At 38.4% G+C, this 19,389-nt stretch overlaps 1 protein-coding gene across 1 annotated transcript in view; it reads right to left on the bottom strand.

Moving 5' to 3' along the window:
• Positions 1-19,112, bottom strand: part of LOC306860495 (band 4.1-like protein 1) — a gene marked incomplete at both ends in the record, with an annotated part of 35,559 nt that extends 16,447 nt beyond the window's left edge. The window contains 7 exons of the mRNA XM_079402230.1: positions 1,479-1,566; positions 2,157-2,375; positions 5,166-5,241; positions 5,329-5,371; positions 8,596-8,700; positions 18,728-18,892; positions 19,062-19,112. Of these exons, the coding sequence (XP_079258356.1) occupies positions 1,479-1,566; positions 2,157-2,375; positions 5,166-5,241; positions 5,329-5,371; positions 8,596-8,700; positions 18,728-18,892; positions 19,062-19,112 (747 nt within the window). The remainder of the gene's footprint in view (positions 1-1,478; positions 1,567-2,156; positions 2,376-5,165; positions 5,242-5,328; positions 5,372-8,595; positions 8,701-18,727; positions 18,893-19,061) is intronic.
• Between the last annotated feature and the right edge of the window lie 277 nt (positions 19,113-19,389).

Genomic DNA, 19,389 nt, shown 5'->3' with positions numbered 1-19,389 from the left:
ATGCCAAGTTGAGGTGGCAAAGTAAATAATCTACTTTCAAAAGACAGGAGAAAATACTTTTTAGACATAAGTGTCTTCCCATTTGCAAAGGGTGTGTGTCCAATCAAAATGTTGTTACTTGGTAATAAAACTAATACAAATGCTATTTCTGGCCTGGTGTGTGTTTCAAATGTTAGACTGGTAAATCACTTTTTTCTCATTGTTTTTGTTTATACATGTATGAGTCCATTGTCCTATTTTAAAATGTGCAAAAATGGTAACATCAGGGTTTCTGCAGGTTTTATGAAGGCAGGTTCGCTTTCGTGCGATTCTTTCCACAGCAATAACGGACGGGTGAATTGTCACTGTAGTAATATATCGGTATTACGTAACATGCATTGCCTTAATCAAAAATGTTTATTAACTTAAGCATTGTGTAATACTATTTTAAAGTGATTTCTGTCATTTTGACAGATAATAAATTGAATTTACCTGTGAAAACAAACAAAACTGGAAAGAGACGTGAGGATTTGAGGAGAAAAACAAGATATTCTTCGAGCATTCCAGTGATTAATGGAATATATTGTAAATTAAATCAGGAAAACAGGCCACAAATGTGCAGTATATGTTGTCCTTTTTCTTACTATTACAGCAGAATGCAAAGCAAAGAAAGAAAAGAACGCAGTGACTGAAAATAACTCTTGCCATAGATATACTTGTTATAACGTGATAACGTAACTCATGATGTCTGAAAATAAAGCATGAAGGAAATCAACAGATTTCATTTGAAATGATTAGTTTCAGTCTTTTTGAATGTAAGTTCCCCAAACCTGAATTGCCACCCATAATTCAAAACGCAGTAGGCTCTCCGTGAATAAGGTGGATACGGCCTTAAAGGGATACTCCACCCCAAAATGAAAATGTTGTCATTAATCACTTACCCCCATGTCGTTCCAAACCCGTAAAAGCTTTGTTCGACTTTGGGAACACAATTTAAAATATTTTGGATGAAAACAGGGAGACTTGTGACTGTCCCATTAACTACCAGGTAAATAACACTGTCCTTGAATAAAGTTATTTTTATTTTCTTTGCATACAAAAAGTATTCTCGTCGCTTCATAAAGTTCAGATTGAACCACTGATGGCAGATGGACTATTCTGACAATGATTTTCATACTTTTCTGGGCCTTGGCAGTATTATTTACTTGGCAGTCAATGGGTTTGGAACGACATGAGGGTGAGTGATTAATGCCAAAATTTTCAATTTGGGGTGGAGTAACCCTTTAAATTATGGAAGAAGGAATTAAGCCTTTTTAAGGCCTGCAGAAACCCAGCATTATTTTAGGGGGGGCTGAGATGTAAGACAGTGGGCTAAAGTCATCCTAAACAAGGACTAGAATCACCTTTGCACCAAGCGTACAGTTCATAATATTCCATGTACAACGTAGACACGTCTATGCTAGCAGTACAACTTAAAAAAATAAATAACACCATCATACCTTAGCATGATGGAGATCAACGCCATACATGGAGAGTTTTTTGGCGTTTTCCAGGAAGTTGATTTCAGCCTCTGCAGGACTCATGCCCCTGATAACAGGTCATAATTTTGAGAATAATTAAATAGACAGTTTGTATAAAAACATATGTTGCAGAATATTTGAGCTATTTGATTGTTGTACTGCTTGTTATCCGTATCTGTAATTACTAGAGCTAACAATTCAGTGTGTTAATTTAGTGTAATTTAATATTTTGTGTATATTTATTATTATTAAGTGATGAAAAATGAGTGTCATTAATCATGTCCTATGATCCGTAAGTAAATTATGCATTAAGGATTGTTTTCTTACCGTCAGAAAAATTAAAATATGGTATTTGACCCAGACTTGGACAGACTGACAAACTCAACAGCAAAACTGACTGAACTGGATCAGGATATATATAAAAAAAAAAATGCATTAACTTATAAAGATTCTAAAGTCTATTCAAAGCTTTTATCTTCTGTCATAATAATGTCATGAATTTAGGTTATCTTAATTTGGGGGACTTGCTAAGCAAACTCTAATAAAATTAGGATTAATTTAATTAATCAGCATATCATGTAATTAATATGACTAAAAGTCTTCATTAATTGACAGCTCTGGTAATCACTGCTCCCTATGCAGCTCAGCTGGTCTCACCTGTAGGTGCGGTGCAGCTCCATCACCCTCTCCTCCAGCTCACGGGTCTGATTGGGGGCGAAGCGGAACTCACTGATGTAGTCTGGCCCGTGTTCCTCTGGGTCATAGTCTCCCAGCTCAGCCTGAACGGCGTACGAGCCCAGCAGAGCATGAGTGACAAACGAGCAAGGCAAACGACCTGACAGTATGTCCTCCCTCAGCTGCAGACACAGGTAATACCTGCCCAACCAAAGTTAGTAAATCAATTTAAATTACATTGGTAATTACATTAGTATATATATCATATGTTATTTTATATATACATATATATATATAAACCAAAGCAGAATAAAAGTTTGATTAATCACCACATGACCGGGGCTTTTGGAGTTTGTTTTCATGCTTTTTAGGGAGAACCAATCTGAAGCAACATTTAGTTAAAGTGACAAGTTGGATTGTATTTGGATTGCACGGTTCAGATTTTAGATCACCAGACCATGTATAGAACAAGGGCATATATCTATAAAGAAATATAAATATAAAGAAAGATACAGTGAGTTATAACGTGGTTGTGCATGTAGCATGAGTTAACAAGTAACACTATATTTTGTATATAACAAAAGTGCTAAGTGATTAATGTGTCTTGCAAGTCTAATATGTAATGTGTATAAATAATTAACAAGTGAAGACTGTGTGAAGGAATATTTATATGGACTCAAAAGTATTATCGATATGATGGACATTGATAAGGAATTTCTGTTCCCATTTAGAGATGTTGATGATGGGAAGTTGGTCAATATTCAAATGGACTGTGTGTCCATAGGGTATAATTTGTTTACAGTAAACAGAGTTAATAAAAAAGGAGGAGTTGCTTTGTATGTTGACACAGCGTTAAGATGTAATTTGATTAAAAGTATGTCAGTGACTATAGAAAATCTTTTGGAATGTGTAACTATAGAAATCGATATTGAAAGATCTAAAAATATAATGATCAGTTGTGTGTATAGATCACCAGGAACTTGTATGGATACCTTTATGAATAAATTATCTGGTATGCTCGATAAATGGAATGAGAACAAGGTACAAATTATATGTGGAGATTTCAATATTGATTTATTGAATCCAAATGGAAATAAGAGAATAACAGATTTTACTGACATACTATATAGTAAAGGTCTATTACAAAACCTAGTAGAATAACTAAAAATACTGCTACATTAATAGACAATATATGTACAAACGAAATTGAAGGAAAAATAGTAGGAGGATTATTTATAAATAATATGACTGATCATTTTCCAGTTTTTGCAATCTTTCAAAGATTATTTGATAAAACAAAAGTTAGTAGGATAAATAGTTTTAAATGAATTCGATATAGAACACCATTGCTGCTCTCAGTGAGGACTTAAAGAATCAAAATCGATGAAGATATATAAAAATATATTAATAAGTATTATAAGATTTAGTAAAAAGGACTATTATAATAAGTTATTGGACAAGCATAAGAATAATATACAAACAACATGGAAAGTACTTAATAGTATAATTAAAAAGAATACTGGAAAAGTAGATTACCCAAATTATTTTGTTAATGATAATAAATTCAGTATAAATAAAATGAATGACATTGTCAATTAATTTAATGAGTATTTTGTAAATATTGGGAGCAATTTAGCAAAAGTGATCAAGGAGCAAAGACCTGGGGATAGAATAGATTAAATGAATATTTCCAGTAATGATTATTCAATGTTTATAAGGGGAGTTGACGAAAAGGAAATACTCGACATTGTTAATAACTGTAAGAATAAATATTCCACTGATTGTAATGATATTGACATGTCGTTAATAAAAAAATATTATAGAACATATAGTAAAACCATTTACACACATTTGAAATCAGTCCTTTTTAACTGGAATATTCCCAAGTAATATGAAAACAGCTAAAGTTATTCCTGTTTTTTAAAAAATGGAGATTGTCACTGTTTTTCCAACTATACAGACCAATTTCTCTTTTTTTCCAGTTCTCAAAAATTTTAGAGAAAATATTTGTTCGCAGTCTTCATAATAAGCAAGGCTTCTGCCTACACCTTTTTCGGTAACTATGTATTTTTATTTATTTTGTGAAAAGTTGTCTGTGAGGACCAGAATAAAATTATTATTGATTGATACTGATTGATTGAACCATGGAAATGAAATATTAATAAAATAAGGACATCTTATAAAGTACTCTACAATATGATAATTTATGTAATTATTATAATCATTTTTAGCTTTCATACATGTTTTATATATAATTCTACATTAACATTGTTTGTATTATCAATGTTATTAATTATAATTATTCAACTGTTATGAAATATAATCCATCCATTCTCACAATAGCTTGTCCTATGTAGGACCACAGGTTGAACTGAATTGAATTGAACTGAATAGAATTGAAATTAAATGTTTGGTCCAAACTTAGTCATGGTCGTTCACCCAAAAACCATCTACTCATCCTCATGTTGTTCCAAACCTAAATTTTATTTTTCTGTTTCTAAAGTATATTTTTCTGCTGAACACAAAAGAAGATATTTTGAAGAATGTTGGTAATCAAAAAGTTAGCCATTGACTTCAATATTGTTTTTTTCCATACTATGAAACTCAATGGCTACCGTCAACTGATTGATTATCAATATTCTTCAAAATATCTTCTTTTGTCTTTAACAGCTGAAAGAATAATTCACAGGTTTGAAACAAGTCGAGGGTCATTTTGGGAGGAACGATCTCTTTAATATGCAGATGACAGCTATAATTTCTGGTTCCATTTCCTCAAATAGAGTCACAATCAAAACATCATGACCAGCCGGCATGGCAAGATTGGCTCAACCAATAGCATTCATTCATTTGGTTTGCTGGCCAGTGCCAGACAATAAGAATGTTTGACAAACTTATTTGTAGACAGTCTTTATTTTTGCACTTACGTCTGGTGATGATTGTGGCACAGAAATTACACATTTCAGCTTTAACACGTTTGAACAACGCACTCACCTTGTGATGTCTTCAATCAGCTGAGACGGATCGGGAGGATAGAATTTGACAGCAAAGGAGAGATGCCAGGGACCCACTAAAAACAATCAGACACAAACTCTCTTTCATCAGATTCAAGCAACCAAGGATACAAAGCTGAAGTATCTTATTTTCCAACACTTACCACGGATTTGTTTCTTGATTTCTTTTGAAGGATCCAGCCAATTCTGAAAGAGATTACAAAAATTCCTCTATCAGCCAGGACAAATTGATAAGCAAATGCCGCAGTTTCAGCACTGTCTCCTCCACGGCAGGAGCAATCACCTCATACATATTCTGTAAAATGGTCAGTGCATTAATATTCTGCAGCCACAGGAGCACTAAAAGAGTAGATAAATGTCATCTCCGGCACACCACACTCTAGTAAGGTCACCCAAAGCCTGGTGACACACGAAAACGTTTAATGCCAGCTCACCTCGGTCCAGAGGAGATGAAAAGCACTGCCTTATTCACATCTCACAGTACCAGCTTTCATAAATGACCACTGATACATGTTAAATATAGGACCGGGAGTGAAATTGTCTCAGAAATCGCTTTCCTTTGCTGTACAGACGAGTCAAAGCACAGATATTTCCACTTAAAAGCCTGGTTATTTTTATCTGCCCACCCGGCCTGCAAATGTCTTCATACTTTAACATAAATCTTCTTCATTACATTTGAAAAATGGCCCATTTCTGTTTCTGGATCTGTTACTATCTTTACAAGTGTTTCTAACAAACCTTGAGCTCTCCGCAGGTCTTGCTTCCCATACTTCCGTTTTAAAATGGAAATCATTCACCTTTCAAACTGCAGTGTGATCAGATTTGTTGGCCTGGGAACAATCCCGCTGATCAGTGCAGCAGGCAAGAGAGCCTCAGCTGGGAAAAAGAGCTAAGTGGAACTAGACTGTGACAGCTGTTGTGGTGCAAGCAGGGTCCTTATGGCTAAACTCGGACTGGGGAGATCCTCAGAGCACTTCCGTTAGTCAAACCCTACCTCCAACAGTCCCAATCACTAGGACTCAGAGCCCTATTATTTCAACCCAATTATGTGTATTTTTATATAGAGAGGTCGTGGTAGTGCATGGGAATACATGGACAACAAAAGGATGCTCTTGTTGACTGAGCGACATCCCTGTTTCCTACTTACAAATGAAGAAAACATAAGATTGCTTTGGATATTTGCATTTAACCCTTTGGGGTCGGCTGTATCGCCGGCGAGACGAGCAATTTTTTTTTCTTATCAGCGCAAAAGACACTTAAAATACTCCGTCGATTTTGGTCATACAGATAAGTGTTATACATCAATTGAAACTTTGAAGTATCTATTTTTTTTCGGGTACGCTTACAATAAAAACAAAATGTTGTGCTTTTCGCAAAAAAAAAAAAAAAAAACAGGATGCGCGTTGTGCCTTCTATCTCTTTGATGAGTCTATTCTGAAATGCGTCTGAAAACTTAACTGTAACTTATCGAATACCTGTCACACAAACATGAAACACATGTCTGCAGAAAGCTTAGAATGTCTATTTTTAAATGGTGTTATTCAAATACAAAACAAATATTCTCAGTTTATGTAATCTGTATGAATGTAAGGAGAGGTACAGTCTACCTTGTCTCACCTCATTACCGGTAATCAGCTGAGACTGCCACACCCCCCGCGCGATTCACATGGTAAATAGTTTCGGCTTTGCACACGCCCCTGCTCCCCGGTCAATGCCATAAAAAGCGTGGCGTTTTTACATCAGATTCACTGAACGTTCATCACGTTTTGAGGATGGCACGTTACTCCGGTGAAGAGGCACTTCAGTTGATTTTGGAAAGCGAGGAAGAATTCACCTTTTCCTCTGAGGAAGATTGCAACTCTGACGACGAGCGGTTGTATTTTGAAGAGAGAATTGATCCCGCCGAGGATTCTGATGAGTAAGTTATTTACTGTTATGTAATCCTTTGTCTCATATGAAACTTGATGAAAGCAAAAACTAGCCAAAACTATTCAAAGTATAGTCTGAAAATAAGTATATTTTTAGCTTTTGCAGCTGTATATTGCGTCACAATGTCACTTGAAATTGTTCGTGTATAGATGCTCAAGTGTTAACGTAACGTTAAATAATTCATATTAATAATTGCATCTATATAGCACTTTTCTGGGTTTGTAATATGTAATGCTCTCTAAATGAATTTGTAATATATTCCGTTCAGTATTGGCTAGCTTATAACATTGTCATGCTAAAATACTATCATGCCTAATTTTTGGAATATCTGCTCTGAATATCTTTGTGTTTGTAATGTATTTCGCCCAGTGTGGGGTAGTTTCAACATAACATGTTTACAAATATCTGTTCTTAGGTGTAAATGTTTGCTACGTGCTAGTATATGTCCGGTGGGTGGCGTTGTTAATCAAGTGAGCAATTGATAAATTAATCTATAGCAGTTTTACTACAAATAACCCATATAGGTTCTATAGTTAAAGCAAGGGAACCACAAATTAACCACGATTTTTCAACACTAACTATACTTTACCCAAGGTATCTGTAGTAAATTTGTAGTTATATAAATTACAATACACACGCACATGCACACACAAAAACATGGTTACTACAATTTTACTATAATAAAACTATGGTTAATTTTCGTAAGGGTCGACATGTTGCTAACTTGTTTCTAACAAATTTTGTTGTTAGCATGTACCATGTTTAAACATTTGCTAGCATGTTTTATCCTGTTGCTATCGTGCTTTTACAAATTGCAGCCATAATGTTACATATTTCATTTCTAACATATTGTATGCTGTTAACATGTTTTAACACATTGCTAATATGCTTTACCATTTTGCTAGCATGTTTTAACATGTTGCTAACATGTTTCAGCACATTGCTAACATTTTGTTAACGTGAATCTGCCATGTTTTAACATTTTGCTAACATGTTTTATTATGTTTCTTTCATGTTTTGCTAACATGAATGTTACATATTATGTTGTTAACATGTTTTAACACATTGCTAATATGCTTTACAATTTTGCTGTTTTGAAATCTTTCTAGCATGGTTTAATATATTGCAATATTTAAAGTTGCTAGCATGTTTTAGCACTTTGCTAACATGTTTTTAGCATGCTTTGATATTTTTCTTAATCATTTTCTTGATGTTGCTAGCATTATTTAACATGTTGCCACATTTTCTAGCATGTTTCTGGCATAAGAAATACCAGTTTGCAATATCAAGCAACATAGCAGCCTGTTTTTGTACAAGTAAAATAACTGGAAGCAAATGACACCGGAAGACTCGCACATTCAAGGGCTGGAATAATAAAAAAAGTTTCACCAATATGTGCTCTGTTAAGTTAAAGCAATTATAGCAATTAGCCTATATAAGAGAAATAGTACAATGGGATGACATAATAGTTGAACTCTGACCTTTTGGCTCTCCGTGTCACTGAAGGTCAGGCCAAAGTAGTCATTCTCCAAGAGGTTGAGATGTTCACACACCATATCCAGTACCACCTGTCCTTTACAGAGTTTCTGTATAGATAGATGAACAAATACAGAGAAACAGCACAAGCATTATTATCAAAGTCAGGAGTGTCTCTAATCCCTTCAGTGGGACACAGTATCATTCCCTTGAGAATATGATGATACCTGGGTTTCCGTCATTTAATGCAAAGGTTTTTATGATTTTAAGACACAATTCAACGTCATATTATCTGGCCAGTGTCAGGGTTCTGTCACTTCGGTCTAGTTTATTCATGGTTTTGTGACAGAGCCCTGACACTCCCTTCTTGTCTTGTTTTCTGGTGAGCGCGCGGCTTCGTGTGTGCTCGAGCTGCGCGCTCTCTCGTCTGCGTGCGCCTGTTTCATGTTGGGGCATGGTGTTCGGATCCCGGCACTCCTGTCTTGTTCAGACTCGGTTCTGGTTTCGTGTCGGGGTACGGACACTCACGCTCCAGGTTTGTTGTTGCTGTAGGAGTGTGCGGTCTCGAGTTCGCTCTGTGAGTGTGTGTGCTTTTTCGTTGTGTTGTTGCACACAGCTCGTTCTTCAGCTGCGTGCTTTCTCTTGTTTTGTCTTGTCCTGTGTTGCACGCATCTTGTGTTTTTTTTTCAGCACTTTCATGTCAGTCATGTTTTGTTAACACGCAGCTTATGAGTCTCCTCATTAGCTGCGTGTTCGTGTCCTGTTTTGCACATGGCTAGTGATTTTGTTTTGCTGGCCATGTGCTTGTGTTTTTGTTTTGTGTGAGCACATGGCTTGTCTTGACCCCACCCACCTTGTTTCCTGATTATTGGTTAATTTGCCCCACCTGTTATCTCGTTACCCTCCTCATTTTCTCCCTTTATAATCTCCTTGTGTTTGCAGTCCTGTGCCAGTTTGTCGTCGTATGTTCCCCTGTCGTGTGCTGATCCTGTCTTGCCAAGCCTGCCAGCTGTCCTGTTTTTCCCCTACGGGGTAGTTTTGGTTGATTTTGTTTATTTTTATTATTAATAAAAGCCCATTCTCTGCAGTACTGAGTCCTCGCCTCATCCCTTCTCCCCACAACACTGACAGTATGAACTGGCCAAAAGAGGACTCAGCAGAACAATGGGCATCTTCCTGTTCCCATCTCCCTGCCCCTCCGCTCATCAGATGACTGCTCAACGCAGGAGCCTCCTTTCTCTTCGGCAAGGGGGAGCCAGTGTGAAGGATTTTGCTTACCAGTTCCTGTTTGTAGCGGAGGGACTCAACATCAGTGATGCAGAGCTCAAGGACATGTTTAACACCAGCCTTAATGAGCCCATCCATGCCTGGGAGATGGGAATGCTGGGGATACTGTCCTTCTGGCAGTTTGTGGGGTATGTCTACCACCATGGAGAAGAGGGTGGCCTTCCCCCTCTTGGCCCTCCTCCCATTCCCCTCACAAACAACCTAGTCCCCAGTCCTCCGATGATCCATAAACGGAGAAGGAGGAAGAATGGGCCTGCTGCAGCTGCGCCCCCAGAGGCAGCCCATGATGCTGCAACTATGCCCCCAGAGGCGACCGAAGACGTTGCAGTGCCCCAATTGATGGCCGAGGAAGCTGCTGCAGCACCCTCAAAGACGGCTAATGAAGCTGCAGCACCCCCAGTGGTGGCCACAGAGGTTGCAGCACCCCTAGTAGTGGACAACGAAAATGCAGCTCCCCCAGAGGCAGCCAAAGACACTGCACAGCCCCCAGAGGCTCTTATGCCACCACCTCGCTCTCGTCTGAGGAGGAAGGCTTCTTCCACCCTTCAAGGCCTGGAGGCCGTTCCAGAGCCCTCTGCTGGCCAGGAGGCCGTCTCTGAGCCTCCCAAGCTCCTTGCCCTGATGCCGGTGCCATCCAACCTCCTTGCCCTGCCGACCCCACTGAAGCTCCTTGCCCTGCCGGCTCCACCCAAGCTCCTTGCCCTGCAGGCTCCGCCCAAGCTCAAGCTCCTTGCCCTGCCGGCTCCGCCCAAGCTCAAGCTCCTTGCCCTGCCGGCTCCGCCCAAGCCCAAGCTCCTTGCCCTGCCGGCATCGCTCAAGCTCCTTGCCCTGCCAGCGCCACTCAAGCTCCTCGCCCTGCAGGCTCCGCCCAAGCTCAAGCTCCTTGCCCTGCCAGCACCGCCCAAGCTCCTTGCTCTGACGGCTCCACCCTTGCTTCCTGTCCTGCTGGGGCCGCCCTTGCTGCCTGTCAAGCTGCTGGTCGCGCTCTGGCCTCCTGCCGGGCTTCCAGAGGCGCAAGAGCCCGCCTTGTCTGTCCCTCCAGCTCCACCCTGGCCCTCAGCCAGGTCTCACGAACTGCCTGAGCCTCCCTGGCTCAACCCTCCCGTCCCACCCTGGACCATCCTAAAGACTTCCTGGGCTTATTTCCTGGCTCCGTCTTGGCTTCCCTCCCTCCCACCCTTCCTTGTCTCTGTGTGTTGACCCCTGTCTGTCTTGTGTTCTCATGTTGTGCTAGTCTTGTCTTGTGTCATGTTCCTGTCTTTTTTTGGTGTCCTCATTAGGGACGCCAGGTGGGAGGGGGGTAGTGTCAGGGTTCTGTCACTTCGGTCTAGTTTATTCATGGTTTTGTGACGGAGCCTTGACACTCTTTGTGACGGAGCCTTGACACTCCCTTCTCTCGTCTGAGTGCTCTGTTTCATGTTGGGGCGTGGTGTTCGGATCCCGGCACTCCTGTCTTGTTCAGACTCAGTTCTGGTTTCGTGTCGGGGTACAGACACGCTCAAGGTTTGTTCTTGCTGTAGGAGTGTGCAGTCTCGAGTTCGCTCGAGCCGTGCACTCCTCTGTGAGTGTGTGTGTTTTGTTCGGCATGCGGTTCAGTTTGGGCCATGTGCTTTTTCGTTGTGTTGTTGCACGCAGCTCGTTCTTCAGCTGCATGCTTTCTCATGTTTTGTCTTGTTCTGTGTTGCACGCAGCTTGTTTTTTTGTTTGTTTTTTTCCACTGGCTGCGTGCGTTCATGTTTTGTGAACACGCAGCTTATGAGTCTCCTCATTAGCTGCGTGTTATTGTCCTGTTTTGCACATGGCTTTGTTTTGCTGGCCATGTGATTGTGTTTTTGTTTTGTGTGAGCACATGGCTTGTCTTTTGTGCTCTCATGTCAATTGTCTTGACCCCATCCACCTTGTTTCCTGATTATTGGTTAATTTGCCCCACCTGTTATCTCCTTGCCCTCCTCATTTGCTCCCTTTATAATCTCCTTGTGTTTGCAGTCCTGTGCCAGTTCGTCGTCGTATGTTGCTGATCCTGCCTTGCCTTGTCGTGCCCTGTCCTGTCCTGTCCTGTCCTGCCTTGCCAAGCCTGCCAGCTGTCCTGTTTTTCCCCTACGGGGTAGTTTTGGTTGGTTTTGTTTATTTTTATTATTAATAGAAGCCCATTCTCTGCAGTACTGATCCCTTCTCCCCACAACCCTAACAGCCAGGCTATTATTAACCAGTGAAGATGCTGATTAAATGCAATATTTGTAATATTCAGGAGGCTGAAAGTCCCCAAATATGCTGTGAACAAGCAAGATTTATGCTACAATGTAGTAAATTATCCGTGTAGTTTCCATCCATTTGCTGCTTCAATGATAAGGTGAACATTAGCATGTAAATCAAGTCAAATTTCCCCCAATACACATTATTATGAAGCAGCTTTACAAGAAAATCATGATGTTGATGTTTATAATATCTTAATATCTTGGTGCATTTCGATTTCAGCAGATTAGAGCTGGACGATAATATAGTCTCTATTTTATATGATGATACAAGAAATCAAGATTGAGATTTGATATAAAGAATATATCGCTTAATGTGAGTGTACTAAACGATAGTACATCTTAAATTTTTGTAACAACAGAAATAATCAAGCAATTTAGAAGTATATATAACTTCTATATCCAACTTTATATAAAGAGCTGGGCGATAATATATAAAATATTAATTTTGTTTAGATTACAGTCTTAAAGATAAGAAATTGAAATAATGAAATCATCTGCCCTTTGTTACATTAAATGCCTCAACGAACACTGAAGAAATGAACACTTTTGTGCTGTTTCTATGAAACGCTAATCTCATGTTCTATATTCATATAATTTTCAGTCATGGCTAATCATCTGTATATCTTTCTGACCACACCCTGTCATTCTGCACAATCGAGTGGCATATGCAACACGCTTGAGACACCAGCTCTGGCTTTGCCTTTCTACAGAAACACTGAGCACTCGCCGCCCAGGGAGCCCGTTTACCGCGGCGACAGGGATACAGCGCAGCTGTTTCCATGGCAACAGAAGTGGTGAGGTTTTATGTGTGTGAGTCTGTGTGTGTGTGTCGCTTCCCTGGCCTCTCATGACTGAAGCACAAGGTTTTTTAAGAGGGAGAGAGAAAGAGAGAGTGGGTGTGCTACCATAAAAAGGCTTCTTAAGTTAGCCAGGGAGGCCCTCAATCACACCAGCAGCACATTATATTTGTATGTAAAGGCAATTTCATAGTTTTTAGCCTAACATAATGCACTTCAAGGACTTAATTTTGATAGTTCACCAGGTGCAGAAATGTACTTTGAGTTCTGACTAACAATAGTACTGGACTTGTTACTATTTGTGATTGTAGGTGGTACAGTACGTTCACAGCTTGCTTGTAATGAGAAGTGCTCTGCTGCGTTTATCCAGGGGAAAGATTTTTAATATTGATGATGTGACATAAAATAATTAATGAAATGTTCACAGAGAGATCTCTCTTTGACTCAAGACGAATAAGCCATTGTTCCAGCGAAGACATCAGATATTTAAAGGGACAGTTCACCCATGCTCAACTCAACTTTCTTTCATCTGTGGAACAGAAAAGGAGATATTTAGCTACAGTTGTGCTCAAAATTATTCATACCCTTGATAAATATGAACAATGAAGGCTGTGAAAATAAGTCTGCATTGTTTATCCATTTGATATTTCATTAAAAAATTTAAAAAAAGCTAACATTTAATTTGGATCAAAAAAAGTGAAAGTGGAGGAAAATCACAAATACATATGAGGAAACACAAAGGCCAAATTCCCGTAATCTTTCATCACAAGGAGAAAAACCAAAGAATATATTTCTGAGCAAAAGATCTTGGGGTCAGAAAGCCTAAAAAAAATTATTAAACAGCACTTACATCGCCACATATTGTTTCGTAGGGTTTCAAGAAAAATCTAGAAAAGATAAACTGAAATCTGAAATCAAAAAGTATTGAATAAAAGAGTATAATTACAACCCGAATTCTGGAAATGTTGGGACGTTTTTTTTTTATTATTTGAATAAAAGGAAAACTAAAGAATTCAAATCACATTCGCCAGTATTTTATTCACAATAGAACATAGATAACATAACAAATGTTTAAACTGAGAAATAAATAAAAAAATTGCACAAAATGAGCTCATTTCAAATTTGATGCCTGCTACAGGTCTCAAAATAGTTGGGACGGGGGCATGTTTACCATGGTGTAGCATCTCCTCTTCTTTTCAAAACAATTTGAAGACGTCTGGGCATCGAGGTTATGAGTTTCTGGAGTTTTGGTGTTGGAATTTGGTCCCATTTTGAACTGAACACTGATGACACGCAGGAAGGTCTCCCTCCTCTTTAGTCCAGAGGACACGGCGTCTGTGATTTCCAACAAGAATGTCAAATTTGGACTCGTTTGACCATAGAACACTATTCTACTTTGAAACAGTCCATTTTAAATGAGCCTTGGCCCGCAGCACACGATGGCGCTTCTGGACCATGTTCACATATGGCTTCCTTTTTGCAAGATAGAGCTTTAGTTGGCATCTGCAGATGGCATGGAAGATTATGTTTACTGACAGTGGTTTCTGGAAGTATTCCTGGGCCCATTTAGTAATGTCTATGACAGAATCATGCTGATGAGTGATGCAGTATCATCTGAGAGCCACGGGCATCCAACAAAGGTCTTCAGCCTTGTCCCTTACACACAGAGATTTCTCCAGTTATCTGGATCTTTTGATGATATTATGCACTGTAGATGATGAGATTTGTAAAGCCTTTGCAATTTGACATTGAGGAACGTTGTTTTTAAAGTATTCCACAATCTTTTTACGCACTCTTTCACAGATTGGAGAGCCTCTGCCCATCTTTACTTCTGAGAGACTCTGCCTCTCTAAGACATACCTTTTATAGCTAATCATGTTACAGACCTGATGTCAATTAACTTAATTAGTTGCTAGATGTTCTCCCAGCTGAATCTTTTCAAAATTTCTTGCTTTTTCAGCCCTTTGTTGCCCCCGGGCCAAATTTTTTGAGACCTGTAGCAGGCATCAAATTTTAAATGAGCTCATTTAGTGGATAAAAGTGTCAAATTTCTCAGTTTAAACATTTGTTATGTTCTCTATGTTCTATTGTGATTAAAACATTGGCTCGTGTGTGTCACGAATCCGGTCTATGAACTTTTGTTCACTCACCACCAGAGGTCACTCGCTCACCACATTGACTCTTGCACTACACTAACTGTTACGCATTATGCTACAATTCCCATCATCCATTGCACTGACGACACACACGCAGCTGATTTCACTAATCACACAGCTGATTCCCATCACACGCCTTACTTAAGCCATGGACTTCCTCAGTCAGATGGCAGAGTATTGTTTAGCGTATATCACTCTCCTAGCAATAGCTACTCTACGGAGCCCACTTAGTTGTCATAGTCTTGCCTTGCCTGTTTTCTAGTGTTTTGATTCTTGCCCGTGTTTCCTGGATTTACCCTTTGCCTTGCTGTTCGGACTCTGTTTGCACCTCGCTTGGACTATTGCTCGTCTACCTGGATTATCTCTCTGCCTTGCCCTGTTGGATATTGTTCACCGATCGTAGACCCACGCTTGCTCTAGGATTACTCTTTGTCTTGCCTGTGTTTTTACCTGTTTGCTATTGCATGAACCTTGCTTGTTTTGTGACCACGTCCCTGAATAAAAGCTTGCAAATGGATCTGCACGTCTCACGTCTCGTTCGCCCCGTAACAATGTGATTTGAAAGTCTTTCAGTTTTTATTTAATTCAAATTTAAAAGACATCCCAACATTTCCGGATTAGATTTAATGAGATTTCCCTCCCATTTTAAATTCTTATTCTCCAAAGAAAAAGTTAGATTTTTGTAAAAAAAAAAAAAATTAAATAAAAGATATTAATAATATTATATTATGATTATTATAATATAATAATAATAAAAAGGATTAATGATACAGATTTATTTTCAGATCCTTCTTTCATCATATTCACCAAAGGTATGAACAATTTTGAGCACAACTTTAAATGCTCAGGTTGTTTTTTGTTTTTTTTTCTATACATTGAAAGTGAATGGGGATGGGACAGCCGATCTTCAAAAGGACAAAAAAAGGCGAATGATTGTAGTAAATAAACTTCCTATCACAACTGTTACATTATATTAAAATATTAAAAGGGACAGTTCACCCAAAAATGCTAATTCTGTCATCATTTACTCAGCCTCATGTTGTTCTAAACCTGTATGATTTTCTTTCTTCTGTGGACTATTAACTTCCATTGTACATACAGGGGGAAAAACAGACATGTAAAAATTGCTTCAGGTTTTTCATTAATAATTCACAATGACTATGTTTTACAATTAAGTACAAATAAACAAAATTAATAAGAAGCAAATTGCCTACAAACAATAGAAAAGCAGACATTTAAAACTAGGCAGGAATTCACAGCAGTAATAGTTTTTTATGCCTAACTTTGAGTTGATTTAGATCAGGCTTTCTCAACCCTGGTCCTCGAGGGCCACTGTACTGCACATTTTAGCTCCAACCCTAATCAAACATACCTGAACCAGCTAATTAAGCTGTTCAGGATTAATAGTAAGCTACAGGCAGGTGAGTTTGACCAAGGTTGGAGCAAAACTCTGCAGGACAGTGGCCCTCCAGGACCAGGGTTGAGAACCCCTGATTTAGATGGTTTATTATAGCTAGAAATTAATAAAATTAGTGATTTTCCATTAGTGATTAGAACCATAAAAAATATTTTTTGTTAAAGTAATCGTTAAATGAAATAAAATATATTTTTTAAAATGAAATTGTTTTATTTCGGTTAGCATTTCTTATTTTCATTTAGTTTAACTTTCTAAAACTAAATTTCTAAAACTAAAACTGAAAGAAAAATTTATAAAATTGCATATATATATCAAAATATTAATAAAACTATTATTCAAGATTCAAGATTTTTATTTGTCACATACACAATTATACAGAGTATAACCAGCAGTGAAATGTAAGTGGCATGAATAGTGGCATGACACTATTCACTATAAATGACACTATATGACACTATAAATAGTGGCATGACAATCCTATATTTTGACACATGAGCAGAAGTGCATTTGATCATTCTCAAGTGCACAAAGCATGGCTGCAAACATGCATGTGAACATTCAAAAGTAGCCACTTGTCTTATTGCCTACTGTTACTGTGCTTTTTGTCCTTTTGAAGTTTGGTAAGTATGAATCAATTTTTTTTTTTCTTGAATGGAAAAGAGCAGCTTGGACATTATACCTCCTTTTGTGTTCTGTGGAGGAAATAAAGTTACACAGGTTTGAAGCAAATGCGGAGCAAAGCTGAGGGTTGAAAATGAAATTAAACAAATTTTTAAAATCTGCATGAACTTTAGCCAAGGGTGACAAACGCAAAAGCCCGGAATACCCTCCTCTGAATGGCTGTAGTATTATTTACTACAGGGGACCACTAACATGTCACCATTGTAGATTTCCCATACTCCTCCCCTTCAGCCAAGCGTAGAAGACAGGAAGTATAGGCGGCCTTTGACCTTTAGATTGGACAGTCTGTCTCTCTCAGTGGGTGTTGCAGCATCAGTAATGGCAAACGGATGGGAGAAGCTACCAGAAAGCCACGAATAACACCCCAGAGAAGAGCCATGTCTGAAAACCCCCTGGAAATCCATCAGCCGGCAGACCCCTGGGGCACATGGGCAGACGTGGCACGGATCTCAGAGCAGTATGTGGAACTCCCTGTGGGAGGGCTTTTCACCTATCATATCTCATGTGCTGTAATTCCCAGAAGCACTGGGGTAGGCAACATGGAGCTGCAGAGCTGGGCAGTGAAATTCCAATGAGGGACTGAAATGTGAGGTTTAGGGATCACAGGAACATCACTATGATTGTTTTGTTCGACACTATTGTAATATCTATGCACATTCTTACTGTAAATACAGTTGCTTGTTTGTATGTGTCAAATCTAATAGTTTAGTATAGTCTTAATTTAGGTTTTGGTGTTATGTATGTTTAGCACCATAAAATGCATTACATATTTGAGATGCAGTAAAATAATCACACTTTTAAGAGAATACATCATTGCAAATATACTGTATAATTGACACTGAAGTCTGAAAAAAAATGTAAGGATAATTATGTAATTTTTTAATTACACTACCAAAAGTTTAGTTTTTGAGAGAAATCTCTTATGCTCACCAAGGCTGCATTTATTTGGTCAAATATACAGTAAAATCAGTATATTGTTACAATTTAAAATAACTGTTTTCTATTTGAATGTATTTTAACAGTTAATTTATTCCTGTATAGCTGAATTTTCAGCATCATTACTCCAGTCTTCAGTGTCACATGATCCTTCAGAAATCATTCTAATATACTGATTTTCTGCTCAAGAAACATTTCTTATTACTATGCTTTTTTGGAATTCATGATACTTTTTTTCACAGAATTTTTTCATAAAACAGGATATCATTTTTTACAAATACACTCGCAGAAAAATAGGTAAATAAGTTACAAAGATGCACCTTTTAGCTTTTGTACCACAGATTACCGACCCAGTGAAAACTTTGTATATTTTGTACCTTTTTTTTTCTGAAATTGTAGAAATATTTCAGCTACACTGTCTGGCTCTGCTGGAAAAATCTCAACTAATCTAGCTGTTTAAGCAGTCAGCAGGCATGCGGTTGACTTGACAAAGGAATACAGCACTACTGGAGAACAGTATGTGAAAACCTGAGAGCCCTAGAGGTCTGGAACCATGTTTCTACAGAACAACACAAATTAGTTTTAGCACGCGCCAGCAACTACTGTACCTCCACCCCGGTCTCATAGGCAGATCCATCTAGCAGTGTGACTTTCACAGGTACTGTCTTTGGTCTTTTGGAGGATTTCTGCGGGGACCTGGACATCCTACTAGGTGTTTTCTCTGACGAATCATCCGTGTCTCTGTGCTCATCCGACATCTTTGAATCGTGATCCTGAATAGAAGTGATCAAAGTTTCAAAAAAATGCTCTGAAATGGTGGTGTTCAAAAGCAATGCATGAAAGGATGTTTCATGAATGAACTTCAAATGATAGAAAGTTGCATGGCATAGTCAAACATATTATAAAGCATAATATTTAATAAATTATAGATCTTAGGCTTACCATATAACCTCCGTCTGCTGTATTCTTTACGGCTGAACTTCTCTCTGACATAGCAATCACTTGCAGTCCTAAAGTAATAAAAAAAAATTGAACAAACTCATTAAACAGATGATGAGGCTTCACCATATTAATTTCATATTAACTTCTTTATAGGCCTAACAGGTCTAACAAACATATAAATGCAGTATATTTGACTGCTGGCAACAAACCGGTGATACTTTGAAGTCTCGTAAATCACTTCGGTTATATTGAAGAGTTTTTGTATTCTTAAAGAATCTTTCAAATTCCATAAAATTAGCCACACAGATCTGGAGCAACAAGAGGTTAT

This window comes from Barbus barbus (assembly GCF_936440315.1).
Source record: "Barbus barbus genome assembly, chromosome: 41".
NCBI lineage: Eukaryota > Metazoa > Chordata > Actinopteri > Cypriniformes > Cyprinidae > Barbus > Barbus barbus.
This window is presented reverse-complemented; position numbering and strand designations above follow the sequence as displayed.